Source organism: Trachurus trachurus, assembly GCF_905171665.1.
Source record: "Trachurus trachurus genome assembly, chromosome: 18".
NCBI classification, from domain to species: domain Eukaryota; kingdom Metazoa; phylum Chordata; class Actinopteri; order Carangiformes; family Carangidae; genus Trachurus; species Trachurus trachurus.
In genome coordinates this window covers 7,154,727-7,182,314 of record NC_139909.1, presented here as the reverse complement: position 1 = coordinate 7,182,314, position 27,588 = coordinate 7,154,727, and the positions used below count along the sequence as shown (strand labels likewise).

General features: G+C 44.9%; 1 protein-coding gene across 1 annotated transcript; it reads right to left on the bottom strand.

Annotated features, from left to right (window-relative positions):
- Window positions 1-2,009: 2,009 nt before the first annotated feature.
- On the bottom strand, window positions 2,010-13,964 carry LOC311001835 (uncharacterized protein; the record flags this gene model as incomplete). The annotated part of the gene is made up of 5 exons (XM_083993014.1): window positions 13,850-13,964; window positions 12,763-12,818; window positions 12,315-12,677; window positions 5,580-6,047; window positions 2,010-2,383 (listed from the first exon to the last, which is right to left on the bottom strand). The coding sequence occupies exons 1-5, from the start codon at window positions 13,897-13,899 to the stop codon at window positions 2,010-2,012; spliced, it is 1,311 nt and encodes a 436-aa protein (XP_083849140.1). The 5' UTR covers window positions 13,900-13,964.
- Between the last annotated feature and the right edge of the window lie 13,624 nt (window positions 13,965-27,588).

The window sequence follows — 27,588 nt, the reverse complement described above, 5'->3', positions numbered from 1 at the left end:
ACTGACAGACCCGTGTTTCGGACCAAACACTCTATATAAGTGATTGCCGTCGGAAGATATAACTATTTAAGACTTATATTAACACAAACATTCTGCTTACTTCTGCTTTAATGTTTGAATCTCATGTTGTTGTTTGTCTCCGCTGTCTCTCCACTACAGGTAGAGGATGTCTTCCAGTCTGTGGCATCGTTCCCCTGGTTGTCCTGATCGCTGCTGTTGCTGTCAGCAGTTTGATTCTTCACAAAGGGATTAAGGACCAAGTGGGTATGTTACACTCAATGCATTTCCTTTATTCTCATGACTATTTACATTGTAGATTCTCACTGAAATTCCACTAATGAACCCTGACAAGGCTGTGAACCTGTCAAGTGAAAACCATGTTCAGGTCAGGTTCACCTCCTGAAGCTCATCAAGAGAATGCCAAGAGCAAAAAGCAGTAATCAGAGCAAAGGGGGGGTACTTTGAAGAAACTAGAATTGGTGGGGGCAGAGATAGAGGAGGAAGAGGAAGAAGGAAAAAAGAAAGAGAAGACAAAGAAGAAAAGACATGTTTTCAGTTATTTCACACTTTTTTTGTTAATTCCACATGTGTTCATTCATAGTTTTGGTGCCTTCAGTGAGAATAAAGGAAACACATTGAATGAGAAGGTGTGTCCAAACTTTTGGCCTGTACTATATACAGTATATATATATGTGTGTGTGTATGTGTGTGTGTGTGTGTGTGTGTGTGTGTGTGTGTGTGTGTGTGTGTGTGTGTGTGTGTGTGTGTGTGTGTAATCTCATGATGTTTTTGTCAACAACAGAACCTCCTCCAGCCTGGATCGCTGGTCTACTGGGTCTGCTGTTTCTACTGGTTCTCCTGATCCCCCCGTGTAATGGTTGTCGAGTCTGTGGCAAACTAAATGATGAAACTCTTTACACAGAAGGTTTGTATAGTATAATTGAAACCTGTAGTGCTGCATTGGTCAAAAATGTTGATTTAATGTTTTACTGTTTATTAATGTCTCATATTGTTGTTACAGGACGTCTCCGAGTCAAGGTTTGGCTGGTTCTGTTGGCTTTCCGGTTTCTGCTGTTCCTCCTGTTTCCTGCTGTCGTAGTTCTTTGTGGTGTCATGTATCATAAAGGGATTAATACCGCAGAAGGTGCGTGTGTTAGGGATGTAATTACATCATGATTATTGTGACCACATTACCACGGTTATCTATTATTGTGATTTTCTTAAAGGACAGTTCCTATTTTTTTTAATACCCTGTTAAGTGTGAAGGAAATGTTTATGAAATGTTTGTTTGTTAAATTAATTAATTAAAAGAGCCAGAGCAGAAAATCGCCATCTCCTTGTTCTTCTTTGTTCTCTTTTCCTGCTCTTCTCACTCAGTTTATCTGCTGTTCACTCTGGAGATGAAGCTGGAGATGTAGAGAAACACCAGGTTATAACAAGTAGAAACTTTATTTACACCGACAATAACTGCAGCACAGTTTAAAGTCAAACCTAAAACAGTTTGTGACCAAACTCAGGCTGTCAGATCCTGAACTGTAGCCAGAGGACAGAGACTCGAGCTGCTTTAGCTCGGCCTCTGACATCGAGGAAAACAACTCAACACATTGACCAGAGTCTCTACTCCACACCAGATACTTCCAAACACACTGCGTTAGGACAAAGGACGATGGTCCAGCCAGAGTCCAGTTCGATCTGACAGTCTGGTTCTCAGACAATCTGAGGCCGTGCAGCCAAGCGGGCTTCTCGCCTCTCTCTCTTTAAGATCCTGTGACGGTAAACGAAATAACTGAGCCGACCGATGACGACTAAACCCGCTGCTGCCAGAGCAACGTAGGCTGCGATCATTCCCCAACTCGGTGGCTCTTCCTCCTCTGGTCTTGGTCTCTCCGGTTCTTCTGGTTCATCAACAGCTGCTGTAAAAGACAGTTTTAGTGAATAATATAGAGAGCAGAGTCTGTACAACACTGGTAACCCTCCATCACCAGAGCTTCTACTGACTTCTACTGACTCTACTCACCAGAAACTTTCAGTCGACATTCATCAGAGCCACTCCCCAGTTCATTGAGGATATGACACTGGTACCGTCCTGAGTCTTCAGTCCTGAGTCTGGACACATGAAGTCTGACTCGTCCTTCTCTGAGGACGTCTCTGTCACACTGGACTCGTCCTATAAACTGTTTATCCTGAGTCTTTGTGTCCTCAACTCCTTCCCGTAGATGATACAGGACTTTTGGTTCCTTGTGATCATCGGTGAACATTTGACAGTTGACACCGATGGAGTCTGTTGAACCCTGAGTGTTGGTGAAGGTCCACTCCAGTGTGATGTTGTGGTTCTCCTCTGCCTGATAGGAGCTCTGTGTCACCTTCACTACAAATGTTGGTTCTGAGGAGACAGAGGGAAAGTGAGGAGCAGACTAACTGAGGACTTGTATCAGTTTGTAGAGAATAAAGTGACAGTAACCTCATAAAACTGATGACGAAATCAAAGGTGTGTAAAACCATGTAAAACATTGTCATTAACAGCAAAAGGTGGTCTACTTTCAAAAAATCTAAAATCTAAAACATATTCTGCTTTGTTTAACATATATTTGTTTGCTACATGTGTTCCTTCATAGTTTTGATGTCTTCGGTGTGAATCTACAATGTAGAAAGTAATAAAAACAAAGAAAAAACATTGAATGAGAAGGTGTGTCGAAACATTTGAGTGGTAGAGTACATCTTGCACAATATTACAGTAATGTGTGACTGTGACTGGCCCTTTAAGAGATGACCACGCCCCCTATTTCTACACGAGACTGTTAGTTTTCTCTTTTTTTAATATCTACTTACTACTACCTACTACTATTGTGTTTATCACGGTACAACTTCTGCCTTTAGTTTACAGTCATCATAGTCAAACACAGCAGATTTCCTCACGGTTTAGAGTAGAGTTAGGTCATTCAATGAGAAACGTTTCTAAAACATCATTAAACCTTAAAACAAGTCTTAGATCTACAGAGAGTTATTAATATTCTGACATTAAACTGTGGCTCTATGAGAACTCACAATCCGTCAAAAGAAAACACTGAACAGACTCACAAAATACAACAACATCAGCTTTGTATCTGGACTTTACCTTCAGTCTCTTCTGGCGTCGTAGTAAACTTCAACTGATACCACACACACCCACTAAAAAAAGCTTCATATAAAAGGTATGACGAGGGAGAGCAGTGGGCGGGAACTGGCCGCAGTCTGATCAGTGATTGGCCAGCTAGCCTGATATATGTAAATGAGGAAGAGCTTTCATTCTCTTACCAGATTTGTGAAGACAGAGAGAGTCCACAGACACTGGGACAGACAATACAAGTTAAACAGTGAAGACTCAAAAAACACCAGACTTTTAGGGGTTTCACCGAATAGTCGAATATTCGAATATTCGACTATCAAAACCACTATTCGACGCTGTGAGTCATAGTCGAGTATTCGCCTTTTCCTTTTTTTTCTTTTTTCAAAAGCCCGGTGCTGTAATAAAGCCGTGGGACGGCGTCTACATTAATGCTCTCATGGATGTAGAATGCTCTACAGCAGATATGCAGCAGGGGGCGCTGTGGGCGTATGTGAGACTAGTGTAGTGCTTGTGGTTCCCAGAATGCATTGCGGCCGGTGAAGCCAAAGCGGCTAAAAGCTGCTAAATCAAAGCAGCTAAAAGTTACCGTGGTAGCACTGTCGCTTGATTAAGTTTTAATATTTTTTCATGAGGGAAAGTAACCGCTTCGATCCTTAATGTGCGGTTAGTTTATCCAAATGACGCCTGTTTGGACATTTGCTCCGACTTTTTTCGGATCAGTGAAGCTCCGCCTGTGTGAGCAGCCCCCCGGGAGCAGCCAGTCACCTTTCCCAGGCTGCAGAGCTGGTCGGCCGCCTGACGTCCTCGTCATCCCCGGAGAGAAAACGACCGCTAATTAACGTACCCGCCGGCTCGTTAAATTATTTTTTAGGAGATGTTCTTCTCACTGATGAAATCTAACAACTGTATCAGCAACATTAGTTTGAATGAAAAGTGAAGCTTCAGGTGTGTAACGTTATTGGACAGAACAGCTGCGCTGTTACCCGGGGCTCTGTATGTACTGTATGTACTGTAAATCACCACATTTACATCAATAAATAAATGTTTTACAATCAGTCAACATGACATTTTATTTCTAAATTCTATAGCATGCATGTAACAACGACCGAAGGTGGATATATGGCTATTTAGAGCGGAGGAGTGTCCGACGCAGCTCTGCTTATGACCGGTAGAGATAAAAAAAAAAAAAAATATATATATATATTTATTTTAGAACGTGTTGAAATGAATAGCAAATAATAGTGAGACTTCCTAATGTATAAAATATTAAATACATGTAAATGCTTATCACAATGGATGACAGCGAATACATTGTGTCTTTATAACAGAAGCAAACAGTGTAGGGTTATGGCTGGCAGCTGAGGTGCCGTATGGATTAGGAAAAAAAAAATCTGGCGAATATTCGACTATTCGTCGACTATTGGGAAGTATTCGGCGAATACTAAAATCCACTATTCGTCAATGCCCTACAGACTTTAGGATCAGAGTCCTGACTGGCATCTCCTCCATGTCACCAACCTAATGCAGCAACATGAAGCTGTTGGTGTCAGAGTTTCTCTCAGTCTCTGGGGAACTGCAAGGAAAAGTCCAAAGTCCAACACCAGCAGCTCTTTTTCACTGTTGTAAAAACCAAACCCAACGACAACACTGACTCTGTGTTGCTGCCTTTTCTAAAACACGTCTATACATGTCATTGAAACAGATACTGACATGAATCTGTGTGTGAACATATCAACATTAAACTAAACCATGATACCAGACACCTGTTACTACGTTAAGTTCAGTAGATCTCTGGTAACTGGTCAACACAGGAAGATGTTGGTCCTTATTGATCTTGTAATAATTGATCAGGAGGATCAGTGAGACTCCAGAGCTCTCAGATCTTCTCACAGATCACTGGCACCACCTAGTGGACAGAAGAGCTAACGACAAGTGTAGCAGCTCAATGCTTCTCACATCAGAATAAATATGATGATGATGCTTTTGTATTTTGTTGCCTTTGACTGACGCAAAAGAGTCAGAACAACTTCACTCTGATAAATAAAGGGTTATTTACATTATATTTACACTATAAACTTTACACAAGGACAGTTGATTATACATTTAGACTGTTTCATTAATAGTTAGGGGGGTGTAAAATAATTATAAAGTAAATTACATGACAAAAAATAAATTATTATTCTAAAAAATATAAAGTGCAAATCTGGGCAGTGTAGCTTTACAGTAAATGAAGCAACAAGGCAAGTGATGAATTTTCAGATCAAATGGAAAACTAATTTACACCGATATCAGCTGTTGATGCTGCTGAATGCTGTCATCTACATGTGAACTCAAAACCAAAACAATATGTACATTATGTAAGACAGAAGAATACAAATTATAGTCACAAGGCAGGTTATGTCTCCATCAGTATCTGATCCAGAGTCAGTCCTGGTTCTGTCTCTTGGTTCTTTGACTTAGGTTCTGTTGGTACGACAAGAGGACGGTGGTTCAGACAGAGTCCTTTTTTCTGTCTCTCGGTTCTTTGACTTATGTTTTGTTGGTACGACAGAGGACGGTGGTTCAGACAGAGTCCTTTTTTCTGTCTCTCGGTTCTTTGACTTAGGTTCTGTTGGTACGACAGAGGACGGTGGTTCAGACGGAGTCCTTTTTTCTGTCTCTCGGTTCTTTGACTCAGGTTCTGTTGGTACGACAGAGGACGGTGGTTCAGAGTCCAGGTGGACTGGATTTGAGGGAGACTCTGGGTTTGGGCAGCAGTGTTGACATATTTTTTTTTTTTGTCTGTAAAGCTTGACAGGACAGTAGGCCAGACAGAGGACCAGTAAAATTGCTCCGGCTGTCAGTTCCCCAATAAAAAGAATAGTACCCCAAATCCCTGATTCTGGTGTCTCCAGTTCTGGGATCTCTGGTTCTGGTTCTGGTTCTGGTTCACCGACAGTTTCTGTAAAAGACATAAAACACTTGTTGGCCCTTCAGGTCCAAAGTTCAGATGTGGACTGTTTGTGTTTGAAGCTCCTGATGTTTGTTTCCATGTGCAGGTTATTCTATGTTGTGTTCATTAATGACAGTCTTAGTAAATAATCTAGAGTTCTAGTTCAGCAATAGAGTCTGAACAACACTGGTAACCTCCATCACCAGATCTCTGGGCAACAAATTGAATCGAAGGGAACTGGACTAGTATTTGTCTAGGAAGACGTTTCGCCTCTAATCCAAGGGGCTTCATCAGTTCACAACGCATCGGTCTGACTAGTTCTCACTAGTCTGACAAACAGTGGAGAAAGACCCAGGTATTTAACATCAGTGGGAAGCCCCTTAAAAAGACAAAACAAATACTAGTCCAGTTGCCTTCGTTTCAATTTGTTGTCCAGAGTAGATAACGATGACCAGGATGAATGAGAATATTTATAGACACTCCAACAACAGAGCTTCTGCTCACTTCTACTGACTCTACTGACTCTACTCACCAGTGACGTTCAGGTGACATTCAGCATAGCTCCTCCCATGTTCAGTGACAACTTCACACCAGTAAAGTCCTGAGTCTTCGGTCCTGAGTCTGGACACATGAAGTCTGACTCGTCCTTCTCTGAGGACGTCTCTGTCACACTGGACTCGTCCTGAAAACTGTTTATCATGAGACTCTGAGACATCAACACCCTTATGTAGATGATACAGAATTGAGATTCTGTCATTAGTGGTCACTTCACAGAAGACAATGAGAGGCTCTGTTGAACCCTGAGTGTTGGTGGTGAAGGTCCACTCCAGTGTGATGTCGTGGTTCTCCTCTGCCTGATAGGAGCTCTGTGTCACCTTCACTACAAATGTTGCTTCTGAGGAGACAGAGGGAAAGTGAGGAGCAGACTAACTGAGGACTTGTATCAGTTTGTAGAGAATAAAGTGAAGGAGTAAACTCACCACAGACACAGGAGGTCAGTGTGAGGAGCAGCAGGAAGCAGCACATCATCTTCTCCCTGTCACAGGAGACAACAACACATCAACAACTACATCTACACTCACTTCTTCCAGTCAGGACCAGGCTGCTTCATCTTTACAGTCTAGTGCAGGAATATGTTTCTGCCAAAAGATGGCGCCATTTCTACTGATCTCAACAGAAGCTTTGTTTTCTTGGAATTCAGGTGTAACAAGGATCTACAATATTCTGTGTGATACATGTTCAACACAAGCAGTTTGAGGGTCCAAACAAAATATCAGGTTGTTTAAAACAAGGAAAACTACTAAACCAGTGATAGCAATATAAATTATCTTAAATCTTACATGAATTTGTGTTCAAAACAACACAGAATTAGTCATAACTAAAATAGATTCATTTTACAGCTTTTTGGGTATTTAATCATTCATCTCTATTTATTAATTTACAATGTTTGTCCTTCAAAAGAAGCAGTGAAAACAAGCTGACAGTAAATGTCTGTTCTGGCCCTTTAAAAGACAGACATGCAACTTGTTATTTATATCTATCACTGGTGTTATATTCTGACATTAATGAGAACTCAATGAACCCACAACAACCGATCAAACAGACACACTCATCAAAAATAAACAAACTGTGAACACAACAATATCAACTCTGTATTTACTTTACCTTCACTCTCTTCTGCCATGGTGGAGGATCAGATATGAATGTCCAAGTATAATGTTTTGGAGCTGCGATCTGTCCCACCACTATGTTGGTGGGGGTCAAGGCGGGTCAGTAGCTGGGGGCTGAGGGAGGGTGTGACTCTGTAAAAGAGTGGCCTGATCTTAACATAAGGAAATCTGATCAGTGATTGGTCTCTGTACAAAGAGGGATGGTCAGAGTTTAAATTTTCACCTGCACTACCACACACTTCACATTTCCAATGTGAAGACTAGCAATAATCAACACAACAGAGAGTCACAGTCCACATATAAGGCCACAAGACAGAAATACAACATAACTCTTTTTTTTATCTGTCAGGATTCAACAGGTAGTACGTCAAACAGACTGAAACATGCTCTAACCTGAACACAACCACGACCGTGGACAAGCCACATACTGTTAACCAACTTTCACTTTGATGAATACACAATACAGCTATTTTTCAGGACAAATGGACACCATGCAAGACACTTGTCCAGCAGGTATCAGACAGTAGAAGACCAGCAGGTATCAGACAGTAGAAGACCAGAGACCGGCAGGTATCAGACAGTAGAAGACCAGAGACCGGCAGGTATCAGACAGTAGAAGACCAGCAGGTATCAGACAGTAGAAGTCCAGCAGGTATTAGACAGTAGAAGACCAGAGACCAGCAGGTATCAGACAGTAGAAGACCAGAGACCGGCAGGTATCAGACAGTAGAAGACCAGAGACCGGCAGGTATCAGACAGTAGAAGACCAGAGACCGGCAGGTATCAGACAGTAGAAGACCAGAGGCCGGCAGGTATCAGACAGTAGAAGACCAGCAGGTATCAGACAGTAGAAGTCCAGCAGGTATTAGACAGTAGAAGACCAGAGACCAGCAGGTATCAGACAGTAGAAGACCAGAGACCAGCAGGTATCAGACAGTAGAAGACCAGAGACCAGTAAGTATCAGACAGTAGAAGACCAGCAGGTATCAAACAGTAGAAGACCAAAAACCAGCAGGTATCAAACAGTAGAAGACCAGAGACCAGCAGGTATCAGACAGTAGAAGACCAGAGACCAGCAGGTATCAGACAGTAGAAGACCAGAGACCAGTAAGTATCAGACAGTAGAAGACCAGCAGGTATCAAACAGTAGAAGACCAAAAACCAGCAGGTATCAAACAGTAGAAGACCAGAGACCAGCAGGTATCAGACTGTAGAAGACCAGCAGGTATCAGACAGTAGAAGACCAGAGACCAGCAGGTATCAGACAGTAGAAGACCAGAGACCAGCAGGTATCAGACAGTAGAAGACCAGAGACCAGCAGGTATCAGACAGTAGAAGACCAGAGACCAGCAGGTATCACACAGTAGAAGACCAGAGACCAGCAGGTATCACACAGTAGAAGACCAGCAGGTATCACACAGTAGAAGACCAGAGACCAGCAGGTATCAGACAGTAGAAGACCAGAGACCAGCAGGTATCAGACAGTAGAAGACCAGAGACCGGCAGGTATCAGACAGTAGAAGACCAGAGACCGGCAGGTATCAGACAGTAGAAGACCAGCAGGTATCAGACAGTAGAAGTCCAGCAGGTATTAGACAGTAGAAGACCAGAGACCAGCAGGTATCAGACAGTAGAAGACCAGAGACCGGCAGGTATCAGACAGTAGAAGACCAGAGACCGGCAGGTATCAGACAGTAGAAGACCAGAGACCGGCAGGTATCAGACAGTAGAAGACCAGAGGCCGGCAGGTATCAGACAGTAGAAGACCAGCAGGTATCAGACAGTAGAAGTCCAGCAGGTATTAGACAGTAGAAGACCAGAGACCAGCAGGTATCAGACAGTAGAAGACCAGAGACCAGCAGGTATCAGACAGTAGAAGACCAGAGACCAGTAAGTATCAGACAGTAGAAGACCAGCAGGTATCAAACAGTAGAAGACCAAAAACCAGCAGGTATCAAACAGTAGAAGACCAGAGACCAGCAGGTATCAGACTGTAGAAGACCAGCAGGTATCAGACAGTAGAAGACCAGAGACCAGCAGGTATCAGACAGTAGAAGACCAGAGACCAGCAGGTATCAGACAGTAGAAGACCAGAGACCAGCAGGTATCAGACAGTAGAAGACCAGAGACCAGCAGGTATCACACAGTAGAAGACCAGAGACCAGCAGGTATCACACAGTAGAAGACCAGCAGGTATCACACAGTAGAAGACCAGAGACCAGCAGGTATCAGACAGTAGAAGTCCAGAGACCGGCAGGTATCAGACAGAAGACCAGAGTCCAGCAGGTATCAGACAGTAGAAGACCAGAGACCAGCAGGTATCAGACAGTAGAAGACCAGAGACCAGCAGGTATCTGACAGTAGAAGACCAGAGACCAGCAGGTATCAGACAGTAGAAGACCAGCAGGTTTCAGACAGTAGAAGACCAGCAGGTTTCAGACAGTAGAAGACCAGCAGGTATCAGACAGTAGAGGTCCAGCAGGTATTAGACAGTAGAAGACCAGAGACCAGCAGGTATCAGACAGTAGAAGACCAGAGACCAGCAGGTATCAGACAGTAGAAGACCAGAGACCAGTAAGTATCAGACAGTAGAAGACCAGCAGGTATCAAACAGTAGAAGACCAAAAACCAGCAGGTATCAAACAGTAGAAGACCAGAGACCAGCAGGTATCAGACTGTAGAAGACCAGCAGGTATCAGACAGTAGAAGACCAGAGACCAGCAGGTATCAGACAGTAGAAGACCAGCAGGTATCACACAGTAGAAGACCAGAGACCAGCAGGTATCAGACAGTAGAAGACCAGCAGGTATCACACAGTAGAAGTCCAGAGACCAGCAGGTATCAGACAGAAGACCAGAGTCCAGCAGGTATCAGATAGTAGAAGACCAGAGACCAGCAGGTATCAGACAGAAGACCAGAGTCCAGCAGGTATCAGATAGTAGAAGACCAGAGACCAGCAGGTATCAGACAGTAGAAGACCAGAGACCAGCAGGTATCAGACAGTAGAAGACCAGAGACCAGCAGGTATCAGACAGTAGAAGACCAGCAGGTATCAGACAATAGAAGATGTTCTGTCACACGTATATCTGATGATAAGCCAATTACATGCAGGACGTTGTATAACAGAGAATTAATACTCTATGTCAGTGAATGTGAGCATGATTGGCTCTGAGTGAGTGTGGCAAGTGACAAACTCCACTGCCAGCTGGCTTCGTCTATGTTCTGACGTTGACCCTCAACATGCCTCATTATTCATTGAAGGCTTGGCCTCTTTAAAGGGCCAGGGCAGAAAGTTATTCACTTTTCTCTTTTCCTGCTGCTCTCACTCAGTTTATCTGCTGTTCACTCCGGATATAAGGATGTAGATGCAACACGGACAGAGCTGTAGATTAAACAGTGAACACACATATATGAATCAATCCCATCATGAACAGACTGTATTTACCAAATCTCTCCTATCACTCTTCTGAACTGCCCTCACACTGTTGACTCAAACCGACTCATCTGTAAAGTCTCTACATGTTCAAAAAGAAAATGTTGTTGCCTTTTTTAAGTTGAGACAAACTATTAAAAAACAGATTTAAAGTCTTGGTAACTTCTGAGTCTTTGTCATTAAGACTCACACACAGAAGAAGACAGAACAACTTCAATCATATAAATTGTTATTATGATTATTTATTCATTTATTTATTATCATTAACAGTATATTTACATCATAACCTTTGAACAGTTTACTGTGCGTTGTCACAGTCTCAGCAAAAGACAGAGTGTGCAAACCTGGTTGACGTGCCTTTAAAAGAAACAACAGCTTTTCAAATCAAATGAAAATAATATTTACAGTAACACTCACATTAACTGTTGATGCTTATTAAACTGCTTAATGCTAACTACTCAACTCAACACCAAAACAACATTGTTTAAGCCAGAAAAGTACACATGATAGATTACAAATCAGGTTATGTCTCCATCAGTATCTGATCCAGAGACAGTCCTGGATTCTGTCTCTTGGTTCTCTGACTCAGGTTCTGTTGATACGACAGAGGACGGTGATTCAGACAGAGTCCTTTTTTCTGTCTCTTGGTTCTTTGACTCAGGTTCTGTTGGTACGACAGAGGACGGTGGTTCAGACAGAGTCCTTTTTTCTGTCTCTCGGTTCTTTGACTCAGGTTCTGTTGGTACGACAGAGGACGGTGGTTCAGAGTCTAGGTGGACTGGATTTGAGGGAGACTCTGGGTTTGGGCAGCAGTATTGACATATTTTCCTCCTTTTAGGTCTGATGGACTGAATCCAAGAGAAACTCTGGTTTCTTCCAGTTGCGATGGCCTCTCTCCTTTTTACCAAAATATTTACACAAGGCCCAAGAAACGAGAAAACTGCAGCCGTGACTGCTGTTGTCACTCCAATGTAGAAGCCAATAATTTCCTTCCTCCATGGGTCTGGTCTCTCTGGTCTTGGTCTCTCTGGTTGAGGTTGATCAACGGCTGCTGGAAAAAGAAAAGAAAAAAGCAGACAAACTCCATCAGGTCTAGTTCAGCAGCAGAGTCTGTACAACACTGGTGGTAACCTCCATCACCAGAGATCTACTGACTCTACTGAATCAACTCACCAGTGACGTTCAGGTGACATTCATCAGATCCACTCCCACTAGATTCACTGATGACCCGACACCAGTAAAGTCCTGAGTCTTCAGTCCTGAGTCTGGACACATGAAGTCTGACTCGTCCTTCTCTGAGGACGTCTCTGTCACACTGGACTCGTCCTGAAAACTGTTTATCCTGAGACTCTGAGACCTCATCACCCTCATGTAGATGATACAGGACTGAGACTCTGTCATGCGTGTTGGCTTCACAGTAGACAACGATGGGCTCTGCTGACCCCTGAGTGTTGGTGAAGGTCCACTCCAGTGTGATGTTGTGGTTCTCCTCTGCCTGATAGGAGCTCTGTGTCACCTTCACTACAAATGTTGGTTCTGAGGAGACAGAGGGAAAGTGAGGAGCAGACTAACTGAGGACTTGTATCAGTTTGTAGAGAATAAAGTGAAGGAGTAAACTCACCACAGACACAGGAGGTCAGTGTGAGGAGCAGCAGGAAGCAGCACATCATCTTCTCCCTGTCACAGGAGACAACAACACATCAACAACTACATCTACACTCACTTCTTCCTCTTCAGGAGTTTTGGTGCAGTAATATATTTATGTCACAAGGTGGTGCCATGTGATCACAAACTGGAAAATAACAGACTGAAGCTCAAAGGTTTGGACACACCTTCTCATTCAGTGGTTTTTTAGGGTCCGGGCACCTCTTTCTTCTTCTTCCGAGGAAGTCATACTTCCCATGGCTGAAAAAACACCAAACTTTGCACAAAGGTCCAGTCCCATGCCAGATTCACTCAACTCCAAGGACATGTCCTTGGAGTTGAGGGGGGCACACATGTTGATGTGTGTGAGGGGGGCACACATCAACAACATCTGCATTAATCCTCCTTAATAGTTTTGGTGCAGTAATACTGTACACTTATGTCACACTTACGCAATGTTAATCAACTTTCATTTTGTGAAAAAATGTGACAAGGCCGAAGACTATCAGAAGACTCAGTCACACAGACAAAGCTACACTGTTCAGCCCAAGTTCCACAAATCTTTACAAAAGAACAGGCAGGGTAATTCACAGGAAGGCAGTCCGAGAAACAGCCAAACAAATCCAAAAAGGGCAAGGCAAAAACTCCAAAACCGGTCCGACAGAAACATATCATACACACAAAGAATGAACACAAGAGAGCAAGGCACACGGAGGTAGCAATGACAATCTGGCAAAGGAAAGCAGCAGTTCTGGGTCCACACGAAATATCAGATTCATTTATTTCAGATTTTAGACATTTAAAGTATTTTTACTTGTCATTTTCTGTTATACTGTCATTTATGTCCTTCTTTGAAGCAGTAAAGAACAAACATAAATGTCTGTTCTGGCCCTTTAAGAGACATGCAACTGGTAATTTATATTTCTAACAGGTGTTATATTCTGACATTAAGCTGCAGCTCCATGTAAACTCTATGAACACAAAACAACAGATTAAACAGACTCACACTCATCAAAACAAAGTGTAAACACAACAGCAACAACACTTCCGTGTTTAGACTTTACCTTATCTGCTTCTGCCATGGTAGAAGAGCTGCCAGTGTCCACACTGTCATTGACTACATAGCTAAACTAAACTATGTTTTTTCCCATAGTGAAACAGCTCCTCCTTACATCGCTCCTTTAAAGCAGAAGTGAGTGGTCCGGTCGTTTTCGCTAATGCTGCGTTCCAGGCAGGCTTTTGAAATCGTAAATTACAGCTTCAAGTCACAACTTACGACTTTGTAGCGTTTCAGGCAACCCACTCGTGTTTTTCCGACCTGTTTTACCGGTGAAAGTCACTATAACGGCCACTCGTAACTTCCGACCGGTGAACTCGTACCAGATCGAACTGGTACCACTTCACGGTCGGAAAAATACGAGTTTTCTTGAACGCACCATAACAGTCCTCGTCGCTACGTCGTCACATTCACGGCGTTCCTTGGCTGCACACACAGCCCTGCATGCCGTTCTCTCTCCTCATTGGATAAAAACTGTAGGATACGATAAATGTTTTCTCTTCGGCTCAGAGCAGAGCAGAGGGACTGACAGACCCGTGTTTCAGTCCAAACACTCTATGTAAGTGATTGCTGTCGGAAGATATAACTATTTAAGACGTATATTAACACAAATATATCACTTACTTCTGCTTTAAAGCAGAAGTAACCCTATTCTGGTTCAGCTTCTGCAGAAGACATAAAAAAAATACTAACACTAAGTCCAAAATGTAATTGTGGACTTTTGGCACACTCATTGACAAAAAAATTCACTCCATGTCAAAGGTTGCCAACCCCTGTGGTAGACGATCAGACCTGGTGTGATGTTGTGGAGCTGTGCATGTCCGCACATCTGTCACTGGCCACACAGCTTTTTTATGTGAGATGGGGTAAAACGGGTAAAATACTTAGCCTACAGTAAATGCAACAGAAATTAGTGTTAAACACTGCACCACTGCAACAATACTGTATGTGCTAAGATAAGATAAGATAAGATAAGATAAGATAAGATAAGATAAGATAAGATAAGATAATGTAACGGCCCCAGTTAAAAGCCATAGGCTGTCCGTCTGTCACCCTTGACCCTTTCTGTCAAACACTGGGCTGCAGGTCATGTCAGTCAGCGTGCAGGCCGGTGGTTGGTGGAGAGAGTGGGGGGGGGGGCGGCTCTCTCGGAGTCTGAGGAGAGTGCACCGGAAGTTTTGTGTTGTAGCATGAGAGCTGAGAATGTGTCTGTGTGCTCACGTTGGTTAAGTTTAATAAAAACGGCAACTCGGAAGATAAACCTCGTCTCGGATGCTTCTGTGGGCATTACACTGGTGTCAGAAGTGACTTCGGACGGAAGACGGCATCCGGTCAGGCTAGTTTGGCGTCGCTCTCGAGTTAGCCTGTTAGCTGCTGCTAGCCGCCGCTAGCCGCCGCGAGTTATGGACGGCAGACGAGGAAAAAAAGTGAAGGCCGAGGTGAGGACTGATGAGGAGGACGGCGGTGCTTGCGGGTGGTCGGAGGACGTGAGCAGTGAGTTCACGAGAGCTGCTCACGAAGCGAGGGATCGGCTGAGGGACGCCGCGGTGAAGATGGCTACCGAGGCCGGCCTGACCCCTTCATCGGCGATTCGCGCCGCTCCTCGCTTGACCGGAAGTGGCTCGCCAGCGATGGATGGCGGCAGGCAGGACGGCGCTCTTCGGCCGGTGGTGGTCTCAACTGTGAAAACCCCCAAGTACTCCGGTAAGTCCGATTGGGAGGCTTTCCTGGCCCAGTTTGAACTGTTAGCTCATGCAGAGGGATGGACAATGGACAATAAAGCGCTACAGCTGGCTCTGTGCCTCACTGATGATGCTCTGTTCTGTCTTCTGCTGCTGAGCCCGAATGACAGACGAGACTATGGAGCTTTAGTGGGGGCCCTACAGAGACGGTTTGGACAGTGTTTACAGCCCGAGCTCCTGCGAAATGAACTGAGTAACCGGGGCAGGAAGGCAGGGGAGCCGCTGCGTGTGCTGGCCAACGACGTAGAGAGCCTGACACGGCGGGCGTATGCTCACATGCCCCCAGGAGTACAGAGCGAGCTGGCACGGGACCAATTTATCAGAGCCCTCAGCCCCACGGAGTTACGTGTCCAAGTGCAGCTGCAGCACCCTCAGACCTTGCAGGCAGCCTTGGAGATGGCTGTGGAGAGGGAGAATGTGTGGGGCGTGGCTGGTGCAAGCTGTCATGATAAGAACTCACCTGCTGTAAGGGCTGCAGTGGGGAGCCCTCCTGTCGAAGAGAGGCCGGCGTGGGTGGATGAAGTAACTGGACTGTTGAGGGCTGTGTCACTGCAGACAGCACGCAGACCACACCCAGGGCCCAGGGTCTGCTGGGGGTGTGGCCAGCCTGGACATTTGGTCAGAGAATGCCCCAAGTCACGCCAGGCTCAGGGAAACGGCTCAGGGCCCGCATAGAGAGGGATATGCGGTCCCAAACATCAGCCCCATCTGTAGCACGGCAGCCACATCCCCCACCGCCATCTGGAGGTGCCCAACATCGCAGCCAGGGGAGCCAGGCGCCACTCCCCACAGAAACAGGTGATGCTGACAACTCATGCTGGGAGCCAGTCGTCGCAGTGGGGCGTGCATCTGCAGGTGACTCTTGTTACATTCCCATCACAGTGGAGGGAGTGCCATGTTCGGCGCTAGTGGATACAGGGTCGACAGTGACTGTGGTGAGACCAGATGTGGTACCAGAAGGGACAAAGCTCGAGACCACCTCGGTGCGACTGCGCACGGTCACAGGTGAGCTGGCTCCTATGAGAGGCAGAGGTGTGCTGTCTGTGACGGTGGGGGGAAGAACGCTGCGTCACCCAGTATGGATAGCTGCGGTTCAGGATCCATGTATCCTGGGCCTGGACTTCATGAGGGCTGCAGGCTGTCAGCTGGATCTCCTAAGAGGGACTGTGAGTTTTCAGGAGGGCCCAGTTATCACATTGTTTCCCAGGTTTCTTCCTGACTCGCTTCCGGGCTCTCCTGCAGCTAACGCAATAGAGACTGTTGTTCCCTCCTTTCCCAGGCCCCTGTCTCCTGTGTCCCCTCCCCAAAGTGAGAATCGCACCATCAGCCCCGGCAGAGGTCTCTCCACAGCGGCCTCACCCTCGGTGTCACAGATGGGGGAGGAGAGGGTGTTGGCTGCAGTGAGAGAGATATGGAGGAGGAACTGTAGCAGCCTCGACCCGCAGCAGCAGGAGCAGCTGTGGCAGGTGCTGCTGGAGTTTCGAGACTGTTTTGCGCTGAGTGATGAAGAGGTGGGGAGAACTCATCTTTTGCAGCACGAGATCGACACAGGGGATGCGCAGCCTATCAAGTGTCGCCCTCGCCGCCTTCCCTTGGCTCGTCAGCAGGCTTGTGATGAAGCTGTGGAAAAAATGCTGCAGGCAGACCTCATTGAGCCCTCCGATAGTCCGTGGGCAGCAGCTGTTGTCATGGTACCGAAGAAAGTCGGCTGGCGGCTCTGCTCAGACTACAGACCAGTGAATGGAGTAACCAAGAAGGATTCATACCCCCTCCCTCGCATTGACGAGGCACTGGACCTGGTCTCGGGGTCCTCCTGGTTCTCATCCCTGGACCTCCGCAGCGGTTATTACCAGGTACCCCTCGCAGCTGAGTCCAGGCCCAAGACAGCCTTCTGCACCGGGCGGGGGCTGTGGCAGTTCAAGGTTCTCTGTTTTGGACTTTGTAACGCCCCTGCCACCTTCGCCAGGGTGATGGACAAGGTGCTGGCTGGTGTACCCCGTCAGCAGTGCCTGGTCTATCTTGATGACATTCTGGTACATGGCAGCTCCTTCAAGGCTGCCCTGGGTTCCCTGCAACTGGTGCTGACAAGAATCAGAGCAGCTGGCTTGAGGCTGCACCCCGACAAATGCCACTTCATGCAGCGGGAGGTGTGCTTTCTGGGACACAGAGTGGGAGGGGAGGGCATCGGCACCATGAAAGAGAAGGTGCAGGCCGTCACTGATTGGCCCGCCCCCATCAACCAGAAACAGCTGAAAAGTTTCTTGGGCTTGGCCTCGTACTATCGGAGGTTTGTACTGGGTTTTGCCTGCACCGCTGCACCCCTGTTCCAGCTCCTACAAAAGGACAGAGACTTTGTGTGGACTGAAAAGTGTCAGGAGGCATTCAGCAGCCTCCAGCGTGCCCTGAGCGAGGCTCCAGTGCTTGCTCCAGCTGACCCCACCTTGCCCTTCATCCTGGATACAGACGCGAGTGGTGTGGGTGTGGGAGGTGTACTGTCTCAGGTGGGGCCGGATGGAGAGCGGGTGGTCGCCTACTTCAGCCGGGCCTTTAACAAACATGAGAGGCGATATTGCGTCACCCGCAGGGAGCTTTTGGCGGTCGTTCTGTCAATCAGGCACTTCAAATATTACCTGTGTGGGTTGCTGTTCACAGTGCGGACGGACCATTCGGCCCTTCAGTGGCTCATGACATTCAAGGAGCCAGAGGGACAAGTGGCCAGGTGGTTAGAGGAGCTCCAGGCCTTCAACTTCCACGTGGAGCACCGAGCTGGGGCACGCCACGCAAACGCCGATGCCCTCTCACGCCGGCCGTGTGCAGCAGACGGGTGTCGCTACTGCGAGAAGAGAGAGGTGAGAGAGAGGGAGCTTCGGGGAGAGGAGGACGTTGGTTCCACTGTGCAGCAGGCGGAGGAGCTCATGTGCCGGGAGCTGCAGATTGTGGGCATGGCAGAGTGGAGACAGCAGCAGGTACAGGACGTGGACCTACAGCTCATTCTGCAGTGGGTGGAGGCACAACAGCGCCCCCCATGGGAAGAAGTGGCAGCGCTCTCCACAACGACCAAGGGACTGTGGTCCAAGTTTGATGCTCTGCGTCTACACCAGGGCGTGCTACAACGGGTGTGGAAGGAGCCTGCAACGGGGGAGGAAAGATGGCAGGTCGTCGTCCCTAAGGGCCTGCGTGAGGGGGTGCTCAAGGCCATGCATGGAGCTGCAGGGTCCGGGCATTTTGGAGTAAGGAAAACTCTCCACCGCCTCCGCCAAAGTTTCTACTGGGGTCGGTGCAGGAGGGACGTGGAAGATTTTTGCCGCCGATGTGACCCCTGCACAGCCCGCAAGGGTCCCTCTGGTCGTTCTCACGCACCACTCCAACAGTTTCCTGTGGGGGCCCCGATGGAGAGAGTGGCGGTGGACGTGGTGGGCCCTTTACCACGCTCAGACAAAGGTAACCGCTACGTCCTCTCTGCCATAGATTACTTCACCAGGTGGCCCGAGGCCTACGCTCTGCCAGATCAGGAGGCCGGGACTGTGGTGGATGCCCTGGTGGAGGGCATGTTCAGCCGTTTTGGAGTGCCCGAGACCATACACTCCGACCAGGGGAGAAATTTTGAGTCCCGGGTATTTGCCACCATGTGTGAACGTCTGGGAGCGCACAAGACCCGCACCACTCCTTTGCGGCCCCAGAGTGACGGGTTAGTAGAAAGATTCCACCGAACCTTGGGTCAGCAACTGGCTATTCTCACTGCACAACACCAGCGGGACTGGGACGACCATCTGCCCCTGGTGCTCATGGCATGTCGTTCTGCCGTTCAAGAGACCACATCCTGCACCCCTGCTCTCCTCATGCTGGGGAGAGAGCTCCGCACCCCAGCAGTGCTGGCGTTTGGCCAGCCCCCAGATGCTGTAGACACACCCTCAGGTCCTGAGTATGCCAGGAAGCTGCAGGACCGCCTGGAGTCAGCACACAGCTTCGCCCGGGGGCAGCAGCAGAGAGCCGGTGTGCGACAAAAGCGGAACTATGATGTGAGAGTGCAGGGGAGGCATTTTCTGGCTGGAGAGCTGGTTTGGGTCTACAGCCCTCAGCGCAAGAAGGGCCGGTGCCCAAAGCTGGACAGCCAGTGGGTGGGCCCGTGTAGGGTCCTGGAGCGGCTAGGAGAAGTTGTCTACAGGGTGCAGTTGCCAGCGAGGGGAAGGAAGGTTGCACTGCATAGAGACAGGCTGGCTCCCTACAGAGGGGGCTCTTCCTCACCGGCACAGAGTACGTCGGGCGACCCTGACCAGCCTGCACTCACCGGCCCACCCCAGTCCCCGTTGCCCCCTTATCCCTCTTCCCCTGCCGCCCTGCCGGGGACAGAGCCCCCAGTTCCCTTATCCCCAGTTCCCCAAACAGCTCGGCCACAAAGGCAGAGGAGAGCTCCAGACCGGTTCAGAGACTTGGTTGGTCCCCTTTGGGGGGGGAGTAGTTAGGAGTGAGACCACACCACATGTTCCTGAAAGGGCTAGAATGCGCCCTGGTCTCACTGGAGGGGCCGGTAGTCTACCCGGACCCTCCTAGTTTAGAAAAATGTGTTTAAGGACTGAAATTGACATTTATTTTTGTTGTTTGTAAAAAAAAAAAAAAAAAAAAAAAAAAAAAGGAAAGTGTTGGCTTTGCTCAGTAGTCAAAAATGTTCATGCATTGATGAGATGTGTGTGAGTTCAGACTATAAATTGTTTTGGGCGTCCCTCGTGGGCGAGGAACTTTGTGGTGGGGGGGTAGTGTAACGGCCCCAGTTAAAAGCCATAGGCTGTCCGTCTGTCACCCTTGACCCTTTCTGTCAAACACTGGGCTGCAGGTCATGTCAGTCAGCGTGCAGGCCGGTGGTTGGTGGAGAGAGTGGGGGGGGGGCGGCTCTCTCGGAGTCTGAGGAGAGTGCACCGGAAGTTTTGTGTTGTAGCATGAGAGCTGAGAATGTGTCTGTGTGCTCACGTTGGTTAAGTTTAATAAAAACGGCAACTCGGAAGATAAACCTCGTCTCGGATGCTTCTGTGGGCATTACAATAAGATAAGATAAGTGACATGTATCAAGCAGCTCAAGTGTAGCCTACAACTGCAGACAAAATTACTCCAGGAAACCAACACCAAATATGGTCAGGACGAAGAAGTAGAAGTAGAAAAAGAAGAAAAAGCAGCAGACAGAGAGCACTCTAGATCTACCCACCGGTGGATGATGTCTGGCTTTTCCTCGGCTGCTCTCTTCACCCTGACGGCTGCTCTGCTGTCATCCTGTGAAGGTATGCACTGTAACATTTCATTCATTATATCTCAGGTGAATGCAACAACCATAAAAACAGGAGCGCTTTTTCTGAGGTTTTCTATAAAGATCTAAACACTTATCCAGTTGGTTTCGATGGTGAGCGGCTCGAGCGTAGTTTCAAGTTTCACTTTGATTTGCAGTTTAATTTAACCCTTTCAGGTTAAACACACTTGAAATGACGTGTCTGAGCTGTCTACACCTGCATTCAAACTAGTTGAACAGCCGGGAAGAGGCAAAATCACAATCACCCTGATCGTAAACTGGCCTGCAGGTGTGTTTTTTTCTTTTCTTTTTTTCCCCTCTGTCATTTTCAACTTTTACTTGTTGTTGCCTGTTTGACTGTGTGTGGCACACGTTTTGCAGAGGATGTGGTTATGGCTGTGCTGGGCTGCACTAAGTGTAGGCCCTATGTGTGGTTACTTGTGTAGGTGGATGTCAGTACAACAATTATGAACTTATGTAAAATTTAAAGGCAGTGAGACTTCAGGTTACGACTGAGTAGGGCCACATTGAGACTTTCTTTTCACAAACTTTGAGAATAAAGTTGTAAATTTAATCTACTTTATTCTTGTAAATTTACGACTTTATTCTCGAAGTTGGGGGATTTCTTTTTCCCTCAATGTGGCCCTAATACTCCGTCCTATCAGGTAGCCTGTACACTGAGGGAATTACTACTAATTCTGTTAAATCTGAAGCACTTTCATCCCTCAGCTCAGGGAGTGCTTAAACATATAGAAAAACAAACAAGTGATCTATGTTACTTACAGTTGGTCAACTCAACTCAACTCAACTCAAATGTTATTTGTATAGCACATTTGAAACAACCTCATGGGCTGCACAACATAAATATAATCAGTAGCCTACTATTTTAACACAATGTCAAAACTAAAAACAATAGTTCCTGAACTTATTATGCAGAAATATGCAGAACTTTCTTATCAATGCTGACAATTAAATGTGTGAGCTGCTCTGTGATGCAACAGTTGAAATTAGGCTGATTTTAACAACTTAATGTGCTGTGGGTTATGGTTGAAATGCCGATGTACTTTTAACTTTTAACTAACTTTTAACTAGAAATGATATCTATTAGTGTAGTGTAATAATATGATAATAAATCATATATAAGACAAGATTTCCTGGGATGACACTGCAGAATTAGGATCCTCTGTCATGTGATCAGTGACGCACAGCTTTGTGTCTGAGTCGACACTTCCAGTTACTCTCTCTCTCATATGTTTTCCTGGTAATTGGGATTTCCCAGGTTCCTAAATTTCTGCACATTTACTCTGGGGGTGGCGGGGATCGGGGATTGCATTTGAGGAAGGAATACTTCTTTATTTGTGGGAGAAATTTTACTTAAAGCACCTTGATACAAGATACATTTCACAATAAGATGAGCGTCATTGGTTGGGGAAGGGAAACTGCAAAAATCAAAAAATGACTAGTTAGCCTAACACTTTAAAAAAGGGGGTAAATACAGAGGAGACAATCACCCAGTAGGCTACCACTCAGAAGAGAAACATAGTGTAAAAGCCTGCATTAAAAATGCTGTTGTTATGTTTTTAGTGGTTCATGCTAACATTTGCTAATTAGCGCTAAATGCAACAGAATTACAGAATTGGGAGTCCTTATCGAACTATTGATACACAGTTTGTACTATTGTTAGTGTTTGACTTAGGGTTAAAGGTAAAGCAAAAAGAAAACTAAGAAACATCAAGTTTATGCAAGTAGGAGATCATTCATCGATGGTATTTGTCTCTTTGTGGGACAGCATCAACTCGTTTTATGTCTTTTTCTAATTCTTAGGCAAAGCCTTGGACAGTGTGCCCAAGAAGATCCAGGCCTACGTGGGCGATACAGTCGTCCTACCCTGCAGCATCGCCGCCCGCAACGACATCCCAACACTGGAGTGGTCCAGAAAGGGCCCTCCCGCAGAAATCGCCTTCCTCTATCGTGACGGCTGTGAGACCTTCGAGATGAAGAGTCCGGTCTTTCAGTTCAGGACAAACATCTTCATGGGCAAATTGAATAACGGCAACATGTCTCTGAGGATTTCTGAGCTGAGGCTCTCTGATCAAGGAGAATACCAATGCAAGATTATTGAACCACGGACGAAGCCCAAGGTTGTTGGAACGGTTGAGCTCTCTGTGGGTACGTCCGGTCCAATTTATGTCGAGAAAAGATCAGTTTACACATTTTTACCAGAAACGTCCAAAGGTCTCACTCTGTATAACCCTTGTTCTTTAAGGTGCTGCCTCTGAGCCGAGACTCTCAGTTGTCTCAGGTGAAGGTGACAGAACAGTTCTGCAGTGCGAGTCCAACTGCTGGTTCCCTGCGCCCACGGTTACATTTCTTGATGATCAAGGAAAAGAGATTCCTGCTGATAACCCAATGAGAGACCAGGATTCCCATAATTTGTGTTTCAACGTCAAGAGGAACGTGACTCTGCAGACTGATACAAAGAGGTCAGAAAGGTCCAATCCCCTTCCAGAAAACGGATCAAACATTTAGCTATTTATTTTCAGTTTCTGCAAATAAATTCTGGAGTTTTGGCCATTAATATGATGTATGACAACATAAAAGTTCATATAATTGTCTTAGGTATCAATTCAAGGAAATAAAACAAAGAAAATAGCTTCTTAACATAGGAATTATTATGTCATTATACCTTAAATTACACTATTTACATGACATTATACCGTTTCTCAAACGACTTGTTGGTCCACTTATAGCACCTCATCTCACCTATGACTCTGTGTGATGTGATTGTGTCACAGGGTCACTTGCAGAGTTCACCAGCCTCAGATCAACCAGAACAGAGACGTAGAGATCAACATCCCAGGTTCAGCAGAGGTTTATCAGTTCATTTGTACCAGCTGAGTTATCTGAATCCCAATGTTCCCATGTTCATGTGTTGTGTTTATTATCATTTCAGCTAAATGCACATGCTCCTCCTCTGCAAACTGGATCATTGGTGTTGTGGCTGTAATTGTATGCGTCATCTCCTGTGTGGCAACGTGTGTTTTACACAAAAGATGCAGCAGCTGTGGTGAGTGACACTCTTATTTCCCTTTTTTTTTTAAAGGTCACAGAAAATGAAAATGAAAATGAGGAATGTGGATTTTTTGTTATTGCATCTTTTTGAACTTATATCAACAGTTATTGATGGCATGTGCAAAGGTCTGAGAGCCTCTACCATAGGTTCTTATTAATCCCATTAGTTAGCATTTCCTGAGCAATATAGAAGCTTATGAGGACATTTTTCATTTTGGTTGGTAGAGCAATACTTCACTCAATCATTCCATCTTAAATATATAACAAAATTCACAAGATGTTTCTATGTATTGAGAAGCTTGTTGATATATTTTCTACTTAAGTTAGCTAACTGCTAATGCGCTACTAGCCACTCTGGTAATAGCTAATCAAGAACAAGGCATCTCACTGTTGTATTTTCTCTATCACCACCATCACACACTGTTTCACTAACAATGTGCCAAATTGAATAAAGTGCAGCCATGTTAGCTTGGTGGCTAACGGGGTGATGAGTTTACACTTTAAAAGACATAGTTGCATCATTGATTCCTCTCCTAATTATCTACTTGTACTGTTTGACAAAGGAGGTCTAAATACATAAATATATACAACATTACCAATAAAGTGTGATGGTGTTTGATCAGGGAGGAGCTGCTAATGTTCAAGATCAGGGCCAGGATAAACGTTATTGTCCCAACAGATTGGCACCTCTTTCATCAAAAGACATAAACCAACAATATAGGCCTACACTTGAAGTAATACAAAATATATAAACATTAGATATAACAATTGTGATCTGTTTGAGAAAGAATTGTACAAAGACAAGTGACATTTTCTTTCTGTTAACGCAGCGTACACGAAGAAACAACCAATGTCCAAAAAGTCCTCCAACCAAGGTGCAATGCTTGACAACACTGGAGATGTCGCCGCTGAACGTTTGAGAAAGCTGTCGGAGTCGGACCTTCGTGAGAAAGAGAAGATCAATCAGCAGCTGAGTGAACAACTGGACAGCAGATCATCCAGTCTGTCAGCAGACATCCCAGATCCCATCCACCCACCCAACAGTTCACCCAACAACAGCCTTCCCAAATCTCACAGCCTTTCCCAGACCAGAGATTCAGCGTCTCCAGTCAAAGGACACCATGGTAGCGGCGGTGAACAAAGCGTTGTCCATTTGAGGCCACCGGAGTCACGCAATCGAAGAAATAGTTGCAGGATCTCACGCACGTTCACCATGTCAAAGAGCTCCACTGAAGGCTCAGAGCCACTGGTGGAGACTGAGACCGTACCAGAGAATGACTGAAATATGATGATGTCGCCCATTTCTTTTTATCTGGACACATTGAGAGAGGTTGAAATTAAATTAATCTGATCCTAATTCATGTATAAGTCTCAATCAGTCTGTCATCGTCACAAACCTTGTTAATAACTTAAGCTAAGTGCATTTTCTTTACTTAAAAAAACAACCAAAAAACAGATTTTTACATGTTATAGAGTTTAGGTCTTACGTTTTATTTAAGACCCTTCGCTGTAAAAACAGAGCAGAGATGCTGATGAAATCTGTCCATTCCAAGCTATCGTTAAAATGTGTTATGTTTTAAAATGTTTGATACTATAGCAAATGCTACTTGCTAATATGTGTTTCCAACTTTTGTACTTTTTTAAAATTGATATAATACTTTGTAACTTCTGTGAATAAACTTTTCACATCCATTTTTCCAGTTTTGCGAGTGTCAGTGTTTTATGACAGAATTACATTATTATCCCCCAAATCTCCCAGTCGACCACTCAGAAACCAAGGCAGTACCACTAGCTCCACTGGGGACGATCAGTAAAAAACACTGGGTTAGGGTTAGGGTTGGGAGCTCACTGTAATCGAAACACACACAAACACACACATAGCCTACACACACACAATCAATGCAGTAATTCAGCTGTTAGGCCTAGATCTAATCCATCGTCATGACTCAATCCTGATGCAGAAATGTATGTTTCTCTGTGAAGTCAAAGGACATGGAGAGACAGTATTACTGTAAGTACTTTACACATGTCTCTGTGGCGCAATTGGTTAGCGCGTTCGGCTGTTAACCGAAAGGTTGGTGGTTCAAGCCCACCCAGGGACGTTTTACCCGAGTACTACAACGAAGCACGACATGGAAGGACAAAAACAAACAGATTAAAGACATGTAATATCAGCGTGAAGCTCTCAACAGGGAACAACCGATCATTCAGTGGCTCCGTGAAATGAAAAGGTCTAAAAGGTGAAAGGACATGAGAGAGAGGGGGATTAGATACAGTAAAGCTGAGTACTCTCCTGTCTGAATGGACTAATGTCAAGACAAAGGAGTGAAAAAAACATGCTCATACCTTATGAAATACCAAAATACTTTTACCAAACAAGTGAAACATTATAGCAGCTCATTATCTATTACTGAAGAAAACAGTCCAGTTGCTCTCAATGTCCAGCAGGTGTCACTGTTGACTCGTCAGAGAAAAGAAAGGTAAGGATGACTCAAACAAACCTGTTCACACAGAAACAGTTGTTGTAAAGACAGTTTCTTACTTGGATACTTTTTGTTTGTAGGCATGAACATTTTTTTTTTATATTAGTATACTTTTTTATATATAGTTTGTATGTAGTTTGCACTTCAATTCATAATTCACTTTCATTCATTATAACATATCTGAGTTTGTTTGTTTTTGTGTGTGTGTAACAAGTTATTCACTGTGTTAATGACCAATAATGACCTTTAATCAACATATTGTGGCTACAACTGATGATCTACAGAGTTTGTTTAATTACATTTTCTAGAATCAAAGTTAGAAAAACTTAGAAAACTGAGAAATATATATGTATTTTCATTGTTTGTTACAGATTCTATGTCATGTTTTTTTTTCCAAGTGTATTTGGGGGTTTTTTTGTCTTTAATTGATAGGATAGGTGAGAGAGACATAAAACTGGGAGGCAGAGAGAGAGGCAATGACATGCAGCACCCACTGAGCTACTGTATATGGCAACCATCATGTTTTGTTTTTCGTGGAAAATTTGTATTTGTATCTTTTGTGACGCATTATTCTTTTTCAATATTTCTGTTACAATTTCTTTTTTTTTCTGCAGAAATTTCTACAAATTTATTTCCTAGATTTACCTATTTAATTTCTTGTGTATGTCAATTTTCTATTTTCTAACAATTAATTTGATTGTTTTTATTTTTCAATTTACATTTTTCATTTTATTTTATCTATTTTTATTTTATTTTTTATTGTACGACCACTAGCTGGCGGTAAAATAATCATACACAGGCCACAGCCAAAACAAAAGAAAACAAACAACTGGTAAGTATATTATATATATTATATATAGCTTTATTCCACAGACTCCAAGTCCAACAATTGACACAAACAAGAAAACATAGACAAACAATAGCCTATAGACAGCACACATTCCGTCCACACACAAACTAAAAACAGTAGCCTAGGAGTTGTTTAGACCAGTATTTCCAAAACATGGAAGTTATATAAACAAACAAAAATGAATCAATTAAAAAAAAGAAACAACAAACAGGTAATAATAATAGTAAAATAAATAAATAAATAAACCACATTAGATGAGAAGATTAGGTCTAGGTGTAGGTTGGATCACCATATTTTTTATTTTTCAATTTATATTTTATTTAT